Source organism: Barbatula barbatula (assembly GCF_947034865.1).
Source record: "Barbatula barbatula genome assembly, chromosome: 10".
NCBI classification, from domain to species: Eukaryota; Metazoa; Chordata; class Actinopteri; order Cypriniformes; family Nemacheilidae; genus Barbatula; species Barbatula barbatula.
In genome coordinates this window covers 19,965,965-19,984,236 of record NC_136773.1, presented here as the reverse complement: position 1 = coordinate 19,984,236, position 18,272 = coordinate 19,965,965, and the positions used below count along the sequence as shown (strand labels likewise).

Below are 18,272 nucleotides of genomic sequence, written 5' to 3'. Positions count from 1 at the left end.
GCCTCGCTGCTAAAGCAAAGCATGCTGGGAAATGTGCGAAAGAAACTATTATGGGAGGACCAGATCAATACAGAGGCCATGTGCACCACTGGGGCTTATCAGCCATCACTTGAAGTGTGTGTGCGTGGCTTACAATGCATCACACAGGCAAACTTCCAAACCTCACACAGACCTAACCAACAAAGATTATAAAGTAGATTGCCATGGCACCAAACAGCAAACAAACAGCATGTGTTGGCGCCTTGTTAGTTAGTTAGTTAACAAAGAAGTGCCCCCACACACATCAAAGTCGACCCAGCACAAAGCTCTGCCATCTGGCCTCAGTTACCTCTGTGACATCGAACAATCTATGCCTGGCCGGCTAAGTATACAAAGGTAGTTTTAATGAAAGTGAGTGTTACTCAAAACAACACTGCCAATATTTATCCATGTGATGAAGCTATTTCAGACGGTTTAAAGTGTGTGAACATGCATGCTGACGCTTGGCCAAGAACGTGTTCCTTTGTATTCGAAGTAGCATGTAAAGTAATGCAGCAACAAATGTGTTTACAATGTAGTATGCTGTGTTGTACATACAACATACTACAGTACTATAATAAGAGAAGTATGATTTAGGAAAGTTGTAGCCATTTTTATCAAACCTTTGCCACGTCATGAGAGTAGACCATGTGAGAGAAAAGAACTACAAAAACACAATTTGAGATTTTTCGATCACACTGAAACATGTACGTTTGACACACGTCCCTGCTGAAAAAAACAATAGAACTCTGCCTATAGGTCAACAGAATGTAATGGATTTAATGGTTTGATGGGAATTGTATTGGTTTCTATTGACACTGTAATGCTGTCTACTGGTTTGTGATATGGTAAATTGGTGGGGATTTTCTTGCAGATTAATCCTATTGGAATAATTCCCAAAACACACTACAAACATTTATTTTATAATAGTTTTAAATGAGAAAAAGCTAATGTTATTTTAATGGAAACCATTAGAATTGAAGGTTTCTGTTGTCTTTCTACTGTTTTTTTTTTAAGTGAGGAAAATTAAGCATGTTTGTTTCAGGGCTTAACATGTACTACTTATAAATTTGGCATAATTCAGATATTGATTGCTGTTAAAGGTGCAGTGTACGAAATTTAGCAGCATCTAGCGACGAGGTTGTGAATTGCAACCGATGGCTCTCTACCGCTCACCCCTCCCTTTCTGTGTATGTAGATAGAAATAGCTCATTTTAAGGTAGTAAAAACATAACGCTTCATTATGTAAGGTCTTTATACACCTCTGAACACATAGTTATGTATATTAAATCGCATTTTTGTCAATCGATCCTCTAAACAATTGGACCTTTAAATGACAAACCAATGGAAGATGATTTATGGTTTAGGTTTTGTATTGAGACTTGTTGTTTTAAGACGTTTTTTAAGAAATGAACAGCTACTGTGTTGTCGATGCAGACTATCAGGGGCGTGACTAAACCGATGAGTGAGAGTCTGTTAATGCTAAAGGATGAACGCTGGAGGCGGGTTCGGAGCATCCTGACACCATCCTTCAGTGCTGCCAAGATGAAAGAGGTGAGCTCTCGTTTCCTATACATGAATGTTTATCACAGTTGCATTCTGTTAAGAAATAGTTCCTGTTATGTAATCACACTTTACGGCCTTGAGTTGATAAATTAGGAGTATTGGAACAGGTCAGAACAAAAACTTGGACACAGATACCAAACACAGGTGCTTTATGGATAACAGTCATAAAAGTGGTTTGCAAAAGCTGTAAATTCAGTGTAGGGCATGAGATTTGTTATCAGATGTTCAAATGAGCATGAATTTCCCACCATGATGGTAATCTGCCTTCATTCGTTTCGCACACGAGCCCACACATTCATATTACGCTGCATTTGGAGTTAGGAATGCTAAAAAAGACGTCTTTTCTCTGTTGTGCAAGCAACCGTGATTTTTGGAGGCAGGCAAGGTGTTCCTTGACCAATATCTTTGTTTTGTTTAAATCCCAAATCATTTACATTTACTCATCTAGTAGACGCTTTTATCCAAAGTGACTTACAAAGAGTTCAGGGAGAAATAGTCATACAGGAGCAATAATACAATAGATGCTAATACAAAGTTACCAGTTTCAACAAAAGCTAGATCACTACCTGTTGAGAGAAAGAGAGAGGGTTAGTGTACTTTTTATTTTCATTTGTCTGTCAAGAACCAGTACAAGTTCACAGAAGAGATGGGTTTTAAGAAGTTTCTTGAAGGTTGTGTGAGATGTGGTTGACCGGAAGAGGGTTCCACCAGGAAGGAGTTGTGAAGGAGAATGAGTGGGAAAGCGATTTACTGGCCGTATGAGAGGGCAATACAAGACGTCGCCGCGTCTAGTTTAAATCATAAACCACAAATGTTGCTTAGAATTCTGTTCAAGCTTAAGTCACACGAAAAAGAAGTGTATTTGACTCAAAACACAAATCATTGGTTGATGTTCCGTCAAATAGTCAATAGAAATATCATGACGTTAGAAAGAAAGAAAATGATCTTCTCTACAGACTCCTGGCCCAGATTGGGGTTGATAGAATGTTGATCCAGGAACACATCCTTCTCTGCAAAATTCAAAGTAAGCCTATTACAGCGAGTGCAGAACACGCTTTTCTTTAAAAAAACACCACTTAAGCATTGAACCCTGACAGTAAAATGTGCTTTTGAATCCTCATCTGAGAGTCTTAGCACAGCGTGTGTCTCTTCAGCTTGTGCTGTTCTCTGTGTCACTGGAGATTTGTTGATGGGGGTCGTGTCAGGCTGCTTTCACAATGCTTAATTTAGTTGGAGCCTGTTTGCACAACATTTAGAGGATCAACTCCACGATATGTGAATATTAGTTTAAGTGAGAGAAAGGAACTCAAAGGGAGAGAGTGAAAGAAAGAGGTTAAGAGAGTTTGACAGCCATCTTTCCATATTTTCCCTGTTGCAAGGATTGTATTTCCTGCACAATACATGCACACCTTTTTGCTGAAAGAAAAGCCAGTGAAATAAAGATGAAAGCGAACGAAGAGGGAGGAACAGACAGAAGAAAGAAAGATGAGGTTGAAATGTCGGTTTGCAGAAATCCCTGAAAAACGAGTGCAGAGGAGTTCGCATGACATCACTGAGAACAAAGATGGTTGCGGAGCGGATGTGAAAATGATTGGCAGGTTGTGATTGGCTAAGACATACGACAGTGGTGTTGTGATTGGGTGGTCTTGCTTGACAGAAGTTAATTGCTCTTTCGTCCGCTTGGCTAATGTGTTGTGAAGTGCCAGTCATCAGATCTTACATCATACGACAGGATCGATTCCCGGTCTCATTGGACCGCCTTTACATTTTCTAGTAAACTGAATGATTGAATAAGATTAAATCATTCACTGATTAAACAAGTCCTGTTTTAAATTATGTTGTCAATGTCGATTCACCATTAAAAATATGTTGTTGTCTAGGGTGTAAGCTGGAAACGTGGTGTCCTCTTTTACCCTTGCCAAGAATCTCAGGAAGAATGAGTTAGCTTTAGGTTATGTGTATAGTTACAAACAATGCCACAAAGTCTTCCACAACAATATTGAAATCTTTTGGAACTCACATTTGCATTTCAGGAAAATCATAAAAAGTAGTCATCCTTTGTTGAGGTTTGCATATTTTAACCAACCCTTTGAAGTGCGTTGTGGGAAGTTTTTTAAACTGTCTTTAAGGGGTAATGTATCCTAAAAATGTAGGCACGATGCATGTTTTTTCTATAAAACCACGTGTGAGTAGTAGGCTTATGCTTAGATGCTTTAAATATAAAAAGTGTTTTAAGTTTAGTCAAGTTTATATACTGTATATCATTTCAGAAATTTTAGTAATATAATATAATAGAAATATTTATAAACCTTTGCTTGTTTTAAAATAATACTGTATTTCTACAAAAATATATCATATTATAAATACTTTATTATAACAATATATTAATAATTATATTATATTTTGTATCTATAATATTGCTTCTGTCCTTCTAAAACCTTGCATTCATTTCATATTTTTTGCCATAAATCATTTTTGTTAGTCACCCTTATGTTTGTAAAAAGCATTAAAAAGCGCTTTTCAACTTTGACGATACAGTGTAAATCATTTCAAAAGTACTGCGTTTTGCCATCCTAAAAAACAGCAAATTTGGAGGTTTTAGAAGGACAGCGACAATAAGTAATATATATAATAGGCGTACATGTATATAATTGTTCCCCAGAAATACATGCAAAAACATGCAAAGGTGTCATTTGGTTCTAATGTACATGTATGTTTGCTTATACGCTGGCAGATGCCATTGTTGAAATGGTAAACATGTCCATCGGGAATCTCCGGTGAGCTGCGAGAGCAAAAAAAAAGCACACGTTCTTTCCATCTTCTCACTTGCTCTCACACACATGACCGAGAGTGACATCCACCCAAGCTAATTTCAGCACGGTGTGACATCATGTCGAAAAATCCTCACACATCACTCTTTTCCACGTTTGCGAACAGTGTGGGTGAGACGTTATGCACAGTGGCATGTATGCAAACTTCTAATGAGCTCATAAACGTCTTTACGGCGTACTTGAATCCAACTCTGTGTGCCGCGTCAAAAAAAAGGTGGATTAATTACAGTTAACAGAAACCTTATGATTGTATCGTAAAAGCCGCAGTGTCGACTGCCACTTCAAACACGCGAGATCTTCCACTGTTAAATATAAGCAGCCTCTGGCAGAAGGTTTCATGGGAATTGGGCTTCGAAATTAAGGTTGCCAATGTTGAAAGCGTAACCGAGCCCCGCGTTTTGTGTGTATGCGTAAATGTGTAGCACAAACACTTGCTGCCCGTAATGATTTTCATTAGTTGTGGTGTAGCATCAGAAGGACACTGCTCCTGTCGTACTTCATGAGCCTTTCTAGTCATCTTCATCTGCCCGCCTGCACAGAGTCAATATGCATCAACAAACACACAGATACCTATTCATCTAATTATATTTAAACAAAGCCTCACGAGATGTCATTTGTTCCCGCTAATTCACTGTAAATGGTCCTGACCTATCTATGGTGAATATTGTTTTGTAAAACTTGGGCTTTGCTTAGATTAAGTATATGCAGTTTAGTTACATTTGTGGGGTTTCGGGTATTTTAACCATTTGTAGTCCAGAAAGTACCTGGAAATTGAGACAAAATAAGATATTTTGAGAAATGTCTTAGTGGTTTTGTGCCTAAACAATGGAAGTCATTGGGGACCAATGTTATTTGGTAACCAACATTCTTCAAATTATATTTTAATAATCTATTTTTGGGAATGAACTGTGGGTTAACTGCCTTCAAGATAAAATCACTGAAATAATAATGAAACTTAAGGCTTGCTTGGAATCAGACAGAATGAAATAATTTTGGGTGAACAGTTACTTTAACCAGACATGGCAAGTCAGCAGTATCACCATGTACATAAATGCTGATTTAAGGTTGTATTTTCTGGTTCACGGTAGTCTTTTCAGCAATCCTGGGGATGATTTGATCAGGTTCGGTAAAGTCATTGAACGCTGATCTAATATCGCCAGCGCCTCGCCAAACATTCAGTTTCAGACTTTCTCACAGTTCCTTCGTTTATCATCTCTCTCTGCTCTTGAGCAGACTAAATCTCTGGAATCAATACGGCTCATAGGAGCTGCTGGATTATCATGGCTTCAGTCACGGGTGTCGGGGAGGAAAGCCACGGCATTGAAGAGAGCATGTCTCATCTCAAAAAAGAGATTGCAAGCGTGAAGCAGTGCAGTTCTCAGAATCTCGGAAAGTGTTTATCTGGTCTTGTTATACATTACAGTGTAAACATGTGGTTGTTACATCATACACTGTATACATTTCACCAATTTCAGCTGCCTTACATTTTTAAGTTAAATCAAATTGCCTTTAAGAGTCAATTGAACTCAGTTATTTTGGACTGACTTCCAAATCGAGTTGTAAAATACTGGCCAGGGTGTATTAGAGAATCTTCTTTTCATAATGTGATATTCCCCCACTTCAAATTGTTTTACTTGAATGAAATGTTGGAATATTTTAGATTTTTCGAATAAAAGATCAAAAGGAGAAACAATGCAGATTTATTTTTACAGCCTTCTAGACTCATATTTACCAAGGGTGCCGATAATAGTGCATCTATGGCACTGGATGTCTCTCTGTGTGTTTTGGGTGGTATTTTGGTTCATCTATTAACATCATAAACACATGTATTGGTTTAGCAGTGTTTGCTATGCTAATAGCTGTGTGGGCATGTTACTCACTTTTCAGATGGTTCCCCTCATCAACACGGCTACAGATACATTACTGAACAATCTGAAAACGCAAGCGGAGTCTGGTGACAGCTTTGACATTCACAGGTACAGATGTCCTCGTGTATACGCGTGTGTGGGAGGAAACATGTAGTTCTCTTTCCATATTGTGTTAGCTGAAATGTTTGAGTTTAAGCTTAAGTCGGTTTCTACATTTGTGTGACTAAACAATTAGCCCCGCCCCCAAGCTTGCCCAATTGGTTGAGTGGGCTAACGTTTTGGATCGGACCTCAAAGCTAAAGAATTTTAAGGAAATCAACTCCCAATTGTCTTTGTTTTCTCTGTGTATTTAGCTGTGAAGTATTTAAACATCTAATTACACGCTTTAGTTTTAAAACCGTATGTCGTCTCTGTTTGTGCAGGTGTTTCGGCTGTTTCACAATGGATGTAATTGCCAGTGTGGCATTCGGTACGCAGGTGGACTCTCAGAACAATCCTGATGATCCTTTTGTGCACCACGCCTTCAAGTTCTTCTCCTTCACCTTCTTCCGGCCCCTCATGATATTCCTCAGTACGTCCCACCCGCACATCCACAACCTAAGCATTTATTTCTGTCTCATTATTTTGCAGTGGATATCACAGCTTGTAAAGTGCTCCCACCAGACGATAATGCAAAATGAATTTTCATTATGCTGATATTATGATTTGCATATTTATGACATGAGAAGGGAGAAAAACGTTTTCTTTCTTTTAGTTGCATTTCCATTTCTTCTTAATCCTCTGGCTGGCCTCCTCCCCAACAAATCGAGGGACGAAATGAACCGTTTTTTTATCAGCTGTATCCAGAAGATTATTAAACAGAGAGATGAACTGCCACCAGAACAGGTATGGCCATTCAGTTGCTAAATAAATGAACGAGACATACTGTATGACATATTCACCACAAATAATTTGGTCGCCGTCTGCAGCGGCGGCAGGATTTCCTGCAGTTGATGCTGGATGTCCGGAGCAGCAGCAAATTTTTGTCCGTGGAGCATTTTGATGTGGTCAATCATGCTGATGAACAGGCCTGCCCAGAACAGGAGATGGCCAGCGAGCAAGAAAACAGTCAAAGTTCTGGCCACGATTCCGCCAAGCGTGTGCAGCAGAAGAGAATGATGACGGAGGATGAGATTGTGGGTCAGGCGTTCATCTTCCTGTTGGCCGGCTATGAGACAAGCAGCAACACGCTAGCGTTCACCTGCTACCTGTTAGCGATCAACCAAGATTGCCAGGAGAGAGTCCAACAGGAAGTCGACGAATTCTTCTCCAGACACGTAAGATTAATAGGACATTTATACCTTGAAAACTTTGTTTTCAGAAATCTTTATTTCATATCATAAAATATAGACTGCTTCATGGGGCGCACTCGGCTGGCCACGAAGTTCGTATGGTCGGTGTTTGGTTCTAATTTGTTTACATTTTTTTATTAAATATTAAATTATATATTAAATTAAATTAAAATGTTCAACAGTTTTTGATTCTTTGGGAAGGTCTACCGGAGATTAAGTTTGGGCCACATAACGTTTGTTTATGTTGTTGCCACTGAAACTGTCTATATTTTTAAATGAAATTCTCTTTAGTATTTTAAAATTGTTTGTTTTATATTAGCTCTACCCCACTACAAAAATATTTTTATTCAAGCTGTTCTTACCTATAATTTAGTTAACTTATTAAGCTTACAGCATTTATGTTAGTTCATGGTAATTGTAACATTTTCTAAAATAATTTAAAAATAAGAAGTTAACACTAGTTAGTTCAAAGTTCCATTTTATTTATCACCGATATGAAAAATCCAAGACAGCAGGTCAGCCATACACCAATGTTTGTTTTCACACAAAAATTACACAATACTATAGTGATAAATTCACATTTCATACCACCCATCACCTTACATATCCCGATACATATATCCCCCTTACACAAGCCTAATAATACACTTCCCTCACATATTATCCATCACATTACACGTCACACACCACAAGTTTGTAATTTACTGTTCAACAATTTAATTGATAATGGAATCAAAGATTACATATAAACTCATACTCAAACTCATACAGAATATGGCTTGATTCACCAATCTGCTTCCTAACAGACCTCTCAAAAATCCCCTTAAGAGAAAATGGTGGAAACGAACCAATTATTTTTGCTGCTCTTTTAATCACATTTTGAAGTTGTTACCTGAGTTTAATAGTCTTATTACCAAACCACGTTGTGAAATTATAACATATTCAAGATTCTGGCGAGTGCGAGTGCGAAAACGTGCTCCACTTGCTGACCCCATTTCAAATGAGAATCAAAATAGATACTTCCTCCTCAATAACAAACATTTGGCTCTGAATTCTTTGTCAACAAACTGAGTATAGCTGAATATAATTATTTGCATGCTGGTTCCTACAGTCATTTGTGTACAATGTGAAAACAAGAGGGGGATTTACGCAGCCTTGAGGAGCACCAACATTTGTGATTGTTATATCAGAGTGTAATATTTTAAATTACATTGATTCATTTCGCAGACACTTTATCCAAAGTGACTTACAAATGAATGAGCATTTAACATTTAATCAAAGAGCTAAACAATCATAATTTATAACAATTTTAACAATAATCATACAAAGGTTGACAAATGCGAAAAACGATATTGCTTATTGTTAGTTTATGTTAACCGAAGCATTTACTAACGTTAATATTACAACCCTGTTTTAGATTGTGTACAAATAATGGTAAAATGTAGATCTAAGAGTCGGCAATAATAACAGGGATGTTCATTTTGCAAGCGCCACAGACAAACAGAAAGCTTCAGTGAAACTGCAGCATTGTGATGCAGCTCGTGTTTGATTCGATGCGAGTTATGGGAGAGTTGAATGGATGGTTTGCAGTATGTCTACTTTGTTACTTAGATCATTTACTCTTCTATAAAAATAGCACTTGCTATGATAATGGTGCTTCTGCTGATTTGATATCTTATGTGTGCACATAATGTGCAACTAGTGAGACACACAGGGAGAATATTGATTGATTCTTGGATTAAATCTGTAATCTGTGCTGCAGAGAGCTGGACAGGATGATTGGTCATGAGAAGTCAGTTGTGGACAATTGAAGTTATTGGGGGATACTGGTATAACTCATGAGGGATGTCACATTTCCTTGCAGTATGAGCTTCTGCAATCGCACACACAAGTGCTTAAAATATTCTGAATAATACATATATCAGATGATAAAAATTATGAAAATGCCAGAGGAGAGATCCAAGCCATATCCAGGGACTAGAATATCATAAAGACTTGTGGCAAAATAGCATCCTTAGAAACCACTTAGCAACATACTAAAAACCACCCTAGACCTTTGTGAGCACATAGCATCAACCTGGCAACCACCCAAAACACATTTCCATTGTGGCAGCAAGTTCTGCGAAAAAAGTAACGTCTAGTCAAGCTTCTATTTGCTGTCTGTCTTTATATACGTCGACCACTTTGTTGCTTATTAAATGTGATGTAGAGCTCTTTGATTTCTCTATGAGATGTATCTCATGGTTTACAACAAACTGACTGCTTTATAAACCCACACCTGCATCACTTGAATCCTAATACCTGCAGCTCAGACCTGGCACCCGCACACCGGAGGAGGGGATCAAACGCAGCTCTGAGTCCCTATATCTTCTTTCTCATCTCATTCAGCCGTCTCGTCCTCTCTTTCAATTTAAGAGCTCCCTTTCCACTTCCAATTTCTTTTCTCTGGAAATCAATCAGAGTCGTTTTTTGTGGGAATAAATGTTGGGAATAACAGTGGGAATAAATGTTCAGAGCTGCATTTAGGAAAACATTTCATGAGTATAAATGCAAGGCCAACCGGGGCATCTTCTGTTTTAAAAAAATAGGGTATTTTTCGAGGCTTTTTGTTTGAGAATGCGGTCTGACGAATCTCTCATTATAATGCATCATTTATTTGATGGTTCTTTTTTAACACATCTGGCAAAGAATAATGCTAACCCATCATGCTTTACATTCTGTCCCCTGGTTTTCGAGGTTAGCCGAAAGGATCCCCATGATGGAAAACAAACCGGAGAGATGTTAACTAACCCGCTTGCAATGAAGTTTTCAAATAAAAAAGCTTTTGGCAGAAGTTATAAAACCAGTGAGCATTACAAGCACAGCAATAAAACTCAATCCCAGTTTTAGTCTCACGAAGCCTTACGTCCTGAGTCCACCGTATAGCAGGCGATAACTTAATATTCTTTTTATATCGAGCAGCTGGGGATCCATACACAAAGACATCTGGCCCTGGTGCATATTGGAGGTCAGTCTCATCTACCCTACTGCTGTAATATCTGTCTGCGCTCGAGTTTAGCTCAGGGAAAAAGTGTCTTCCAATCCTCCATTTGAGGGGTTTTATTCTCTAAACGCCCCTCACCGTGTGCGGTATCAACTCTCAAATGTCTGACTCTCTTCACACACCCTACATGAGGGCACTGAAAGTGTCTTTGTGCTGAAATGCCTTTGGGTGGAACCACGTTTACCTGAGCAACTGTTCCTGGTGGGAAGTTATAATGAATCACAAAGTACTTTGGAACCTGATGATCCTACAGTTTATTTGGTAGAAGTTGGCCTTAGAAATATCAGCGGCATTGGCATAGCTTGAATAAATTATCCTTTTGGATTAAAGTGTCTACCAGATGTATAAATGTGAATGAATGTAAAGCAAAATACACGATGCATCGTAATGGTCCACTACGTGACTTACAGTATATACATGTCAAACGATAGCTTTCGAAATCTGCATGTCGCTGCTGTTCTTCTGAATCCTTGTATCTCCATATTTTGCGATTTGTATTTTTTTTCATAAATCTTAAGTCAGCGTTTATCTTTGTCACTGGGTTTTGCAGCCAATAAAAAGTAGAAAGAGTCTTTTTTTTTTAGTGGATAACCAGCGACCAATAATATGTATCTTATGGCTTCAGAAAACATTGAATTGAGCATTTTTATATACAGGTCATATACTGTAGAGCATATTTATGGTTCACTTTGGCTTTAGCTTAGCCATTCTGTAAAATATCTAGTTTTATGTTTCAGAAGGACACCAGGTTAAATAAATGTTAACAGAATAAACATTCGGGGAACCGCACCTTTAATAATCTGTGAAACTGATGGGGATAAATGACTTGTTTTCACTTAAACCCCGGTGACCTTAACAAACTATATGTCAAGGGTGAATTCTGGAATTACCGTCATCGATTTGCCCGTTCCTTTACCGCTGGGACAGTTTAAGTGGCAAACATGTAAATGCCTCGCTCGACTGACTTAGTGAACATGTCACAGGCTGCGCACATTGTGTCTTCGGGTCTAGTCTTTCATTTTCTCTTCATGCCCTGCGTGGTGCCTCCCCGGGTGCCTGTCATTAATTTGCCTTTTTTATCTGCATAAATAACAGGGATCTGAAGCAGAGCGCTACCTAATGAGTCATCCAGAGGTGGAAGATGGGGGCAAGGGGGCCGGGGAACCAAACCAAATTATACGTTTCCAGCTAAAACCTTTCCCACCGTGAGATATAGAGATAGGATGGCTCAGAAAGACAAGAAACTGTTGTTTTAAGGGCTGGATTCATTTTAAAATAATCTTTCAATGATGTTCATCCATTTATTTTCGGTAATTGTTTCACAATTTGTGGTAAAGTGAATTTGGGGGAAATTGCTTAATTGTAATGAGAGTACTGCACATCAGGCAACCCCCCTTAAAGATAGAAAAATTGTTTATCATATTTTCCGCAGAAAAAAAACGATTTCCCAATTTATTCATCCAATCAGATCTACTTGAGAGCGATCTGTGAAAATAGCTGATTGTCTGATTTTACGCTCAATCTTTCTGTAAAATTCATTGGAATTCTTTTGTATCGCAACGTCGTTTTTTTTGCAGCCATGCAGTTTAGCACTATGAAGACAGATATAAAGAGTGTAAGAAAATATCACCAACAGGAAAGTGTGAAAGCATGAAGGCAAATTGAAAATAGCAAAGAAAACGGAGATACGGGTAAAGGAAGAAGATGGAGTGGGAGAAAGAGCCGCCAGTCTGATCCGTGAATAATTCATTGGTGACGTTCCTCTGAGGCTCGACCTCCAGGGGGCTCTTTCCCTCATTCAGGTCTGTGATGGGCTCCTCAACCCTCCCTGATAGTGTTCGAACCTGAATAAAGAGCTCCAGTCTCCCCTCTAAATTCAATAACACAGTCTTTGATCCATCTGTATTTGTCAGTTCTCGTTGCCAAACTTAGCAGCCTCACCTCTTGAAATTAAAATAAACAACGTTTATATAGTATAAAGCTTAGTATAAAGTATAGTGACGTATACATTGTTTGCCTGAATAAAATTTAATCAAATGCATGTTTAAGGACAGTTTATGTGTGCGTTCTATCTTTTCATTTCAATGCAAGAGAGAGGTCCCCCATGGAGCTGTTAATCCCCAATGTTCATTCTGCGGATGAAAACGTACATCATATGCTAGTGTATGAGTACAAAACGTATATATACGTTAGGTTTAAATGTACATGGGTCTGTATGGGTAGATATTGCCGTCCCACCTACGAGCAGCTTGTCATGTGAACTTGCAAGCTCTGTACAAGTCCCACATGACTTCACAAGCACACACAGAGAGATGCACACAAACATGCATGTGCCTTCATGCAAAAATACAGTCACGGACCACTGCGTCAAACCCCTTCCCGATGTTACCTAACAGAGTTTTCACATCGACCAGCACTGCATCGTGTAAAGAAAGAGGTAATTTCACAAAGTTTCCTCTGAACAGATGCCTCCATTGTGCTGTTATGATGTTGATACCGTGGAAGGAGGTATACGACTCCCTTGTTTGTTATTTCGTTTTGTGCCGGCCGTTGCCATCCCCATCGCATGTGCAATTGAACAGAGCAGATGGAGTCGTCAAACCACCAATGCCACCGTTGAAGGGCCGGAGAATTTGTAAGGACCCCTGGGACGGGGAGGAAGGAGACTTGTAATGTGCCTGATTTAAACAACCATAACAAATCCACTGTCAGTCAGCTAACCTCTACCTGACGCGAGTGCGTCGAATGTCAACAGCGTTTGAATGCCTGCCGTTGTTCGAGGAGCACTTTCGCTGTGACTCCTGGTCCTGGGAGAAATGAAAATGAGGAAGCCATAGTGACAAAGGGTTTTAGTATTTATAGGCCATTGTTAAGATTAATATACATATATATATATATATATATATATATATATATATATAAACACACATATATATACGTATATATAATTACTGTATATATGAAGAGTCTGGTTCCAAAATGAGATAACTCCAAGAAAAATTATGTTATGTTTTTCTTGCATCTTATTGTGTTAGTTAGCTGTATTTATTTTAGCTATTATGGCACTACATACATTATATATATTATTTAAAAAATATATATAAAGCACAACTATTGTTGACCAATGTGCTGTACAAAGTAAAAACCCTTAACAAAAAACAACAACATCAACAAAGTCACAGATAAAACACAACACATGAGTTATATAGATAAACCAATTTTTTTATATTTTGTTACATTGAAGTCAGAGTTTTAGATTGTTTTATATAATTGACCAATTTAATTGAATTGCTGACGTCACTTACACTGGCAAAGGACACACAAAGTATCATTTGTACGATTTGACCATAACCTTGCTTCAGATCTCTAGTATTCATTTACCAAAGCCCCTGTTTACTTCATGTAAAGTTAGCAAGTGTAAATTTGGGTTTCCCACCTGTAAATCATCCTCAAAAAATAAAGACGTGATCTTTTGCTTCCGAAAAAACATGAAAGAATTTATTAGACGACATTGCTTGCTTAATAAGTGAAGGTAAGCATTCCTGTCTGACGGAGGCAAAGGTGAGCGTAACCGTGCAGAGCGGCATCCACCATAATGAGCATTTTAGCAGCGCTATCTAGCAAAATCATGATGGCAAAAACCCTCATAATTGCTTTTGCGGCAGGGAGTCTCATGACCCGTCTTTTGATTGTCCATTACGGCCGTATTTTCCTGAACATTGAGTGAAATTGAATAAAAGGTGTTGGGGTCTGTGAGGGTGGGGTGATGTTAAATCCCAAAGGCAGTGCTGGCCTGTAATAGCTCTATCACCGGCACACGGCAGAGCCATGTGAAGAACATAATGAGCGAGGGCACGAAGACGAGAGGCGCGGTGAGTTCAGGGCCTAGCTGAATGGGTGGCGGAGGACGGGAGCGTAATGGGTCCGCAGGTTAGTCTTGATGGAGACCCATTATCGTGGGTGAGGGTGGACTTGAAGATGAGATGATTTCAATGCGTCACACACAAAAGCTCATTTAGATGTTTCGGGATTAAATCTTCAGTATTGGTTTATCGAAGCATTTAAACTGCTTAAAGCAATAGTTCACCTCAAAATAAAAATGCTGTCATTTATTCACTCTCATTTCGTTGAAACCTGCACGGCTCGTCTGTGGACACGAAAGATATTGTCAGAAATGTTTCAGTGGTTTTGTGTCCATACAATGGAAGTCAATAGGAGGTCAATGTTGTTCAGTTATCAACGTTCTTCAAAATATATATTTTTTGTTCGGAAGAAGACAGTCGTACAGGATTTGACTTACATGAGGGTGAATAAATGATGGAAGAGATTTCATTTTTGAATAAACTATCCCTTTAATGAAGCTTAATAAAACAAGTTTACAGTGGGTTGTTTTGTGTAGATTTGGTTCCATCTGGTGCAGCTTTCTTATTGTTTGTTTTTCCCCTGCCATTGTTGTTTCAAAAGCCATATAAATAATGTGGCATTTTAATTTGCAAACTCTGGTTGTAAACAATTGCAGCTGGCATGAGACTGCTTCTAAAATATCCCAAGTATTTAGAAACAACTTTATGGTTCAACACACTGAAATTAGTTTGTTTGTTGCGGTAAATATAGACCCCTTCTCAAGGTGTAAATGCTGCTCCAAAAGGCATTCTTTTCTTTTTTAAATAATAACAATGTACTGTTCAAAAAACTGAAAAACTGTGGTAAAGCACATACAATAGAAAACTTACCATTGTGAAAGGTAGCCTCCACGTTCACGTCCAAACACCACAAAAGTACGTTCCAGTGTTTCATAAAGGTTGTAAACTTCCCCAATCCACAAAGTTGCATTGAGGTCCGGCTCCGTTCTGGTCTTGATATCTTAATGAACCATTATTCCCAATGTATAAAATCAAGTCCATGTTCTTGAAGGGTTGTGAATTTTCACTTTAACATTTCAGACACACAGAAAATGTTTCCTGAGCTCAAGTGATTCTTCCATGCCTACTTAGGCCTTGAAGATGGCACATTTTACTCCATCAACTATTCAGACCATGACCAAGTATTGATTTTCTGCTCAGGTGGTTTTAATTAGGCATTTGTAATTAGTTTGCCCATTGTATGCCACCGGTTGTGTGGTGAAGGCGTTGGCCAGTACGGTGTGGTTGTTTAGAGGCGGCCCACTCTCTTCTGACATAGGCTGTCTTCGGTTGATAAGAGCACAGTCAATGACTCTGACACTTCCTGCAATTAGCTGCTCCAATTAACCATTTGGCCGAGGAAGTAGTCATGGCAGGGGGCTGATTTTAAGACGTGAAGGAAACCAGAGGTGTTGATTTGGGAATTTTACAACTTACAATTCTAAACAGGCAAAAGCTGGTGATTTTGTTGGAAATGAACGGAATTAAAACAAGTGATTTAAAAACAAGGCTATAGGTTTGAAACGTTACTATTCATATGAACATGTTTTGTTTCTCCTAGACATTAAATGGAAACTTTTGTTTAAGGCCAAACATATAAATGATGTCATCATTTACCCTCGAGTTGTTCCAACCATGTATACATTTCTTTGTTTTGATGAACACAGAGAAAGATACTTGGAAGAATGCTTGTAACCGAACCGTTCTTGGACATCATTGACTACCATATTAGGAAAATTACTTTATACATTTCTTTGTTCTTTTGAACACAAAAGAAGATGTTTTGAAGAATGTTGGAAAGCAAACAGGGACACTTTTGACTACCATTGCCATTTTTTCCTACTTTAGTAGTCAATGGTGGCCAAGAACGGTTTGGTTACAAGTGTTCCTCCAGATATCTTTCTCCGTGTTTATCAGAACAAAGACATTTATACAGATTTGGAACAAGAATGGAAGAATGCTTGCAACCGGTTCTCGGCCACCCAAATGTCTTCTTTTGTGTTCAACAGAACAAAGAAATGTATAAAGCAATTTTTCCTAATATGGTTGTCAATGGTGGCCAAGAAGGGTTTGGTTACGAGCATTCTTCCAAATATCTTTCTCCGTGTTCATCAGAACAAAGACATTTATACAGGGTTGGAACCACTTGAGGGCGAGTAAATGGTGAAAGATGACTGTTCCTTTAAGAGATCCACAAAGGAGAACTCCATCAAATCTCCTGAGCTGAAAGAGAACAAACTGCGAGCAATAACATGATATTCTCCGAACTCCAACCACGCCATTAGAGTCTGTGCATTACAGCGATTTTACCATGGTTACACAAAGTGTAGTGTTTAAATCCCTTTTACAAGATCATTGTATTGTATGGCCTCGAGTGGCTTGTTGCCTTTGTAAGAACAGCAAGTTGCAATTTTTACAACAGCTATGGTCAATGCTGATCTAAACAAAAATGACACCCAAAAGGATCTATTTCATCGTGCAGTCACAAAATGCCGGCTTTCTTTCCTTTTGAATGTTTCTTTACAAATGATACGAAATCACAAAGATGGTCAAACATCTGTGGGTCTGTTATTATCATCCGAGCCATAATGAGTCCTGCAGCCTATCTGCCTCCGTTTCATGTTATCAGAGGACAATGCGAGATGACACTCATTGTGTTTGTACACTAACAGCACCCTTGAGCATCTCCTGTTGGAACATGCATGCCTCCATCACTATCAATAACAATACACAACCGTATTCGTGCAAACCCTACAGGGACGGGTGAGATAAGATGCTAAATTAGCTGTTTACAACCATCCAACTCGCACTTTCCCGTGAAACTGTGGGGGCCTACGTCCTGGAACAAAGGATGGGTGAATAGGAACCAAAACATGGCCGACTTTATTTTGTGACGATTGTGCAAATGTACCTCAAGGGCACATGATGTTTGTTTCAGTCCAGACATTCATGTCACATACAGTCTACATTCACACATACAGAATCACGGGCGGCCAGCTGTAAACAGGAGGTTTGATGTTTTAAATTCAAGAAGAGATTGATGGACTGTCTCCCGCTTGACGTGAATGACGGTAGAAACATATTTATGGGAAACGGGTAAGGCCTGCGAGCACTTCACACACCCTCACGCAGGAAAAATGAATCTCATTTTCTGAAAAGAGGCTGATATTAATACCAAGGGGCACAGAAATATGCAGGGAAATGAGTTGTTTTAGCAGCGTGCTCCTTTGAACACGGCGGGGCTTTCTTGTCTCTCTCGAAATGAATTTGAAGGAAACATTAGAGTATTTTTAGGTCAAAGCGTTTCCGCCGAGACCACGTTTCTTGTTTTATTAATTCAAACGGTAAGGGCCTTTGGATTTTAATGATATGTTCTGTTACTTTTTAAGCGAATTTATTTTGACTTAATGAGAATGCACTTGTGCGGCAGAATGCGTTTGTTTTTGCCGTGCGATAACAAGCAAGTGTTCACTTCGAGACTTGGGCGTGAATTTAGAAATACTACATTTCGTGTTGATCTGGAAAGAAGGCCAATAAGCATGTTTGAGAGTGAGGTGACTGATAGAAACGTACTTATTTTGATATTCAGATTATATTTTTCGTGTAGACCATGAGCTTGTGACGTGTAATACAGTTAAACGGCCAACATGACGGACCATAAAGTTTTCAAATTCGTAAAGACAGATAAGCAGACAGAGCAGATATGAATATTC

The 18,272-nt window shown here is 38.8% G+C and overlaps 1 protein-coding gene across 2 annotated transcripts in view; it reads left to right on the top strand.

The window, feature by feature from the left end:
- The window catches only part of tbxas1 (thromboxane A synthase 1 (platelet)), a 46,791-nt gene that overhangs the window by 24,995 nt on the left and 3,524 nt on the right, over nt 1-18,272 (top strand). For both annotated transcript variants that reach the window (XM_079465877.1, XM_079465878.1), the window contains 5 exons: nt 1,456-1,572; nt 6,303-6,391; nt 6,706-6,854; nt 7,038-7,168; nt 7,252-7,599. In XM_079465877.1, coding sequence (XP_079322003.1) covers nt 1,456-1,572; nt 6,303-6,391; nt 6,706-6,854; nt 7,038-7,168; nt 7,252-7,599 — 834 coding nt within the window. The remainder of the gene's footprint in view (nt 1-1,455; nt 1,573-6,302; nt 6,392-6,705; nt 6,855-7,037; nt 7,169-7,251; nt 7,600-18,272) is intronic.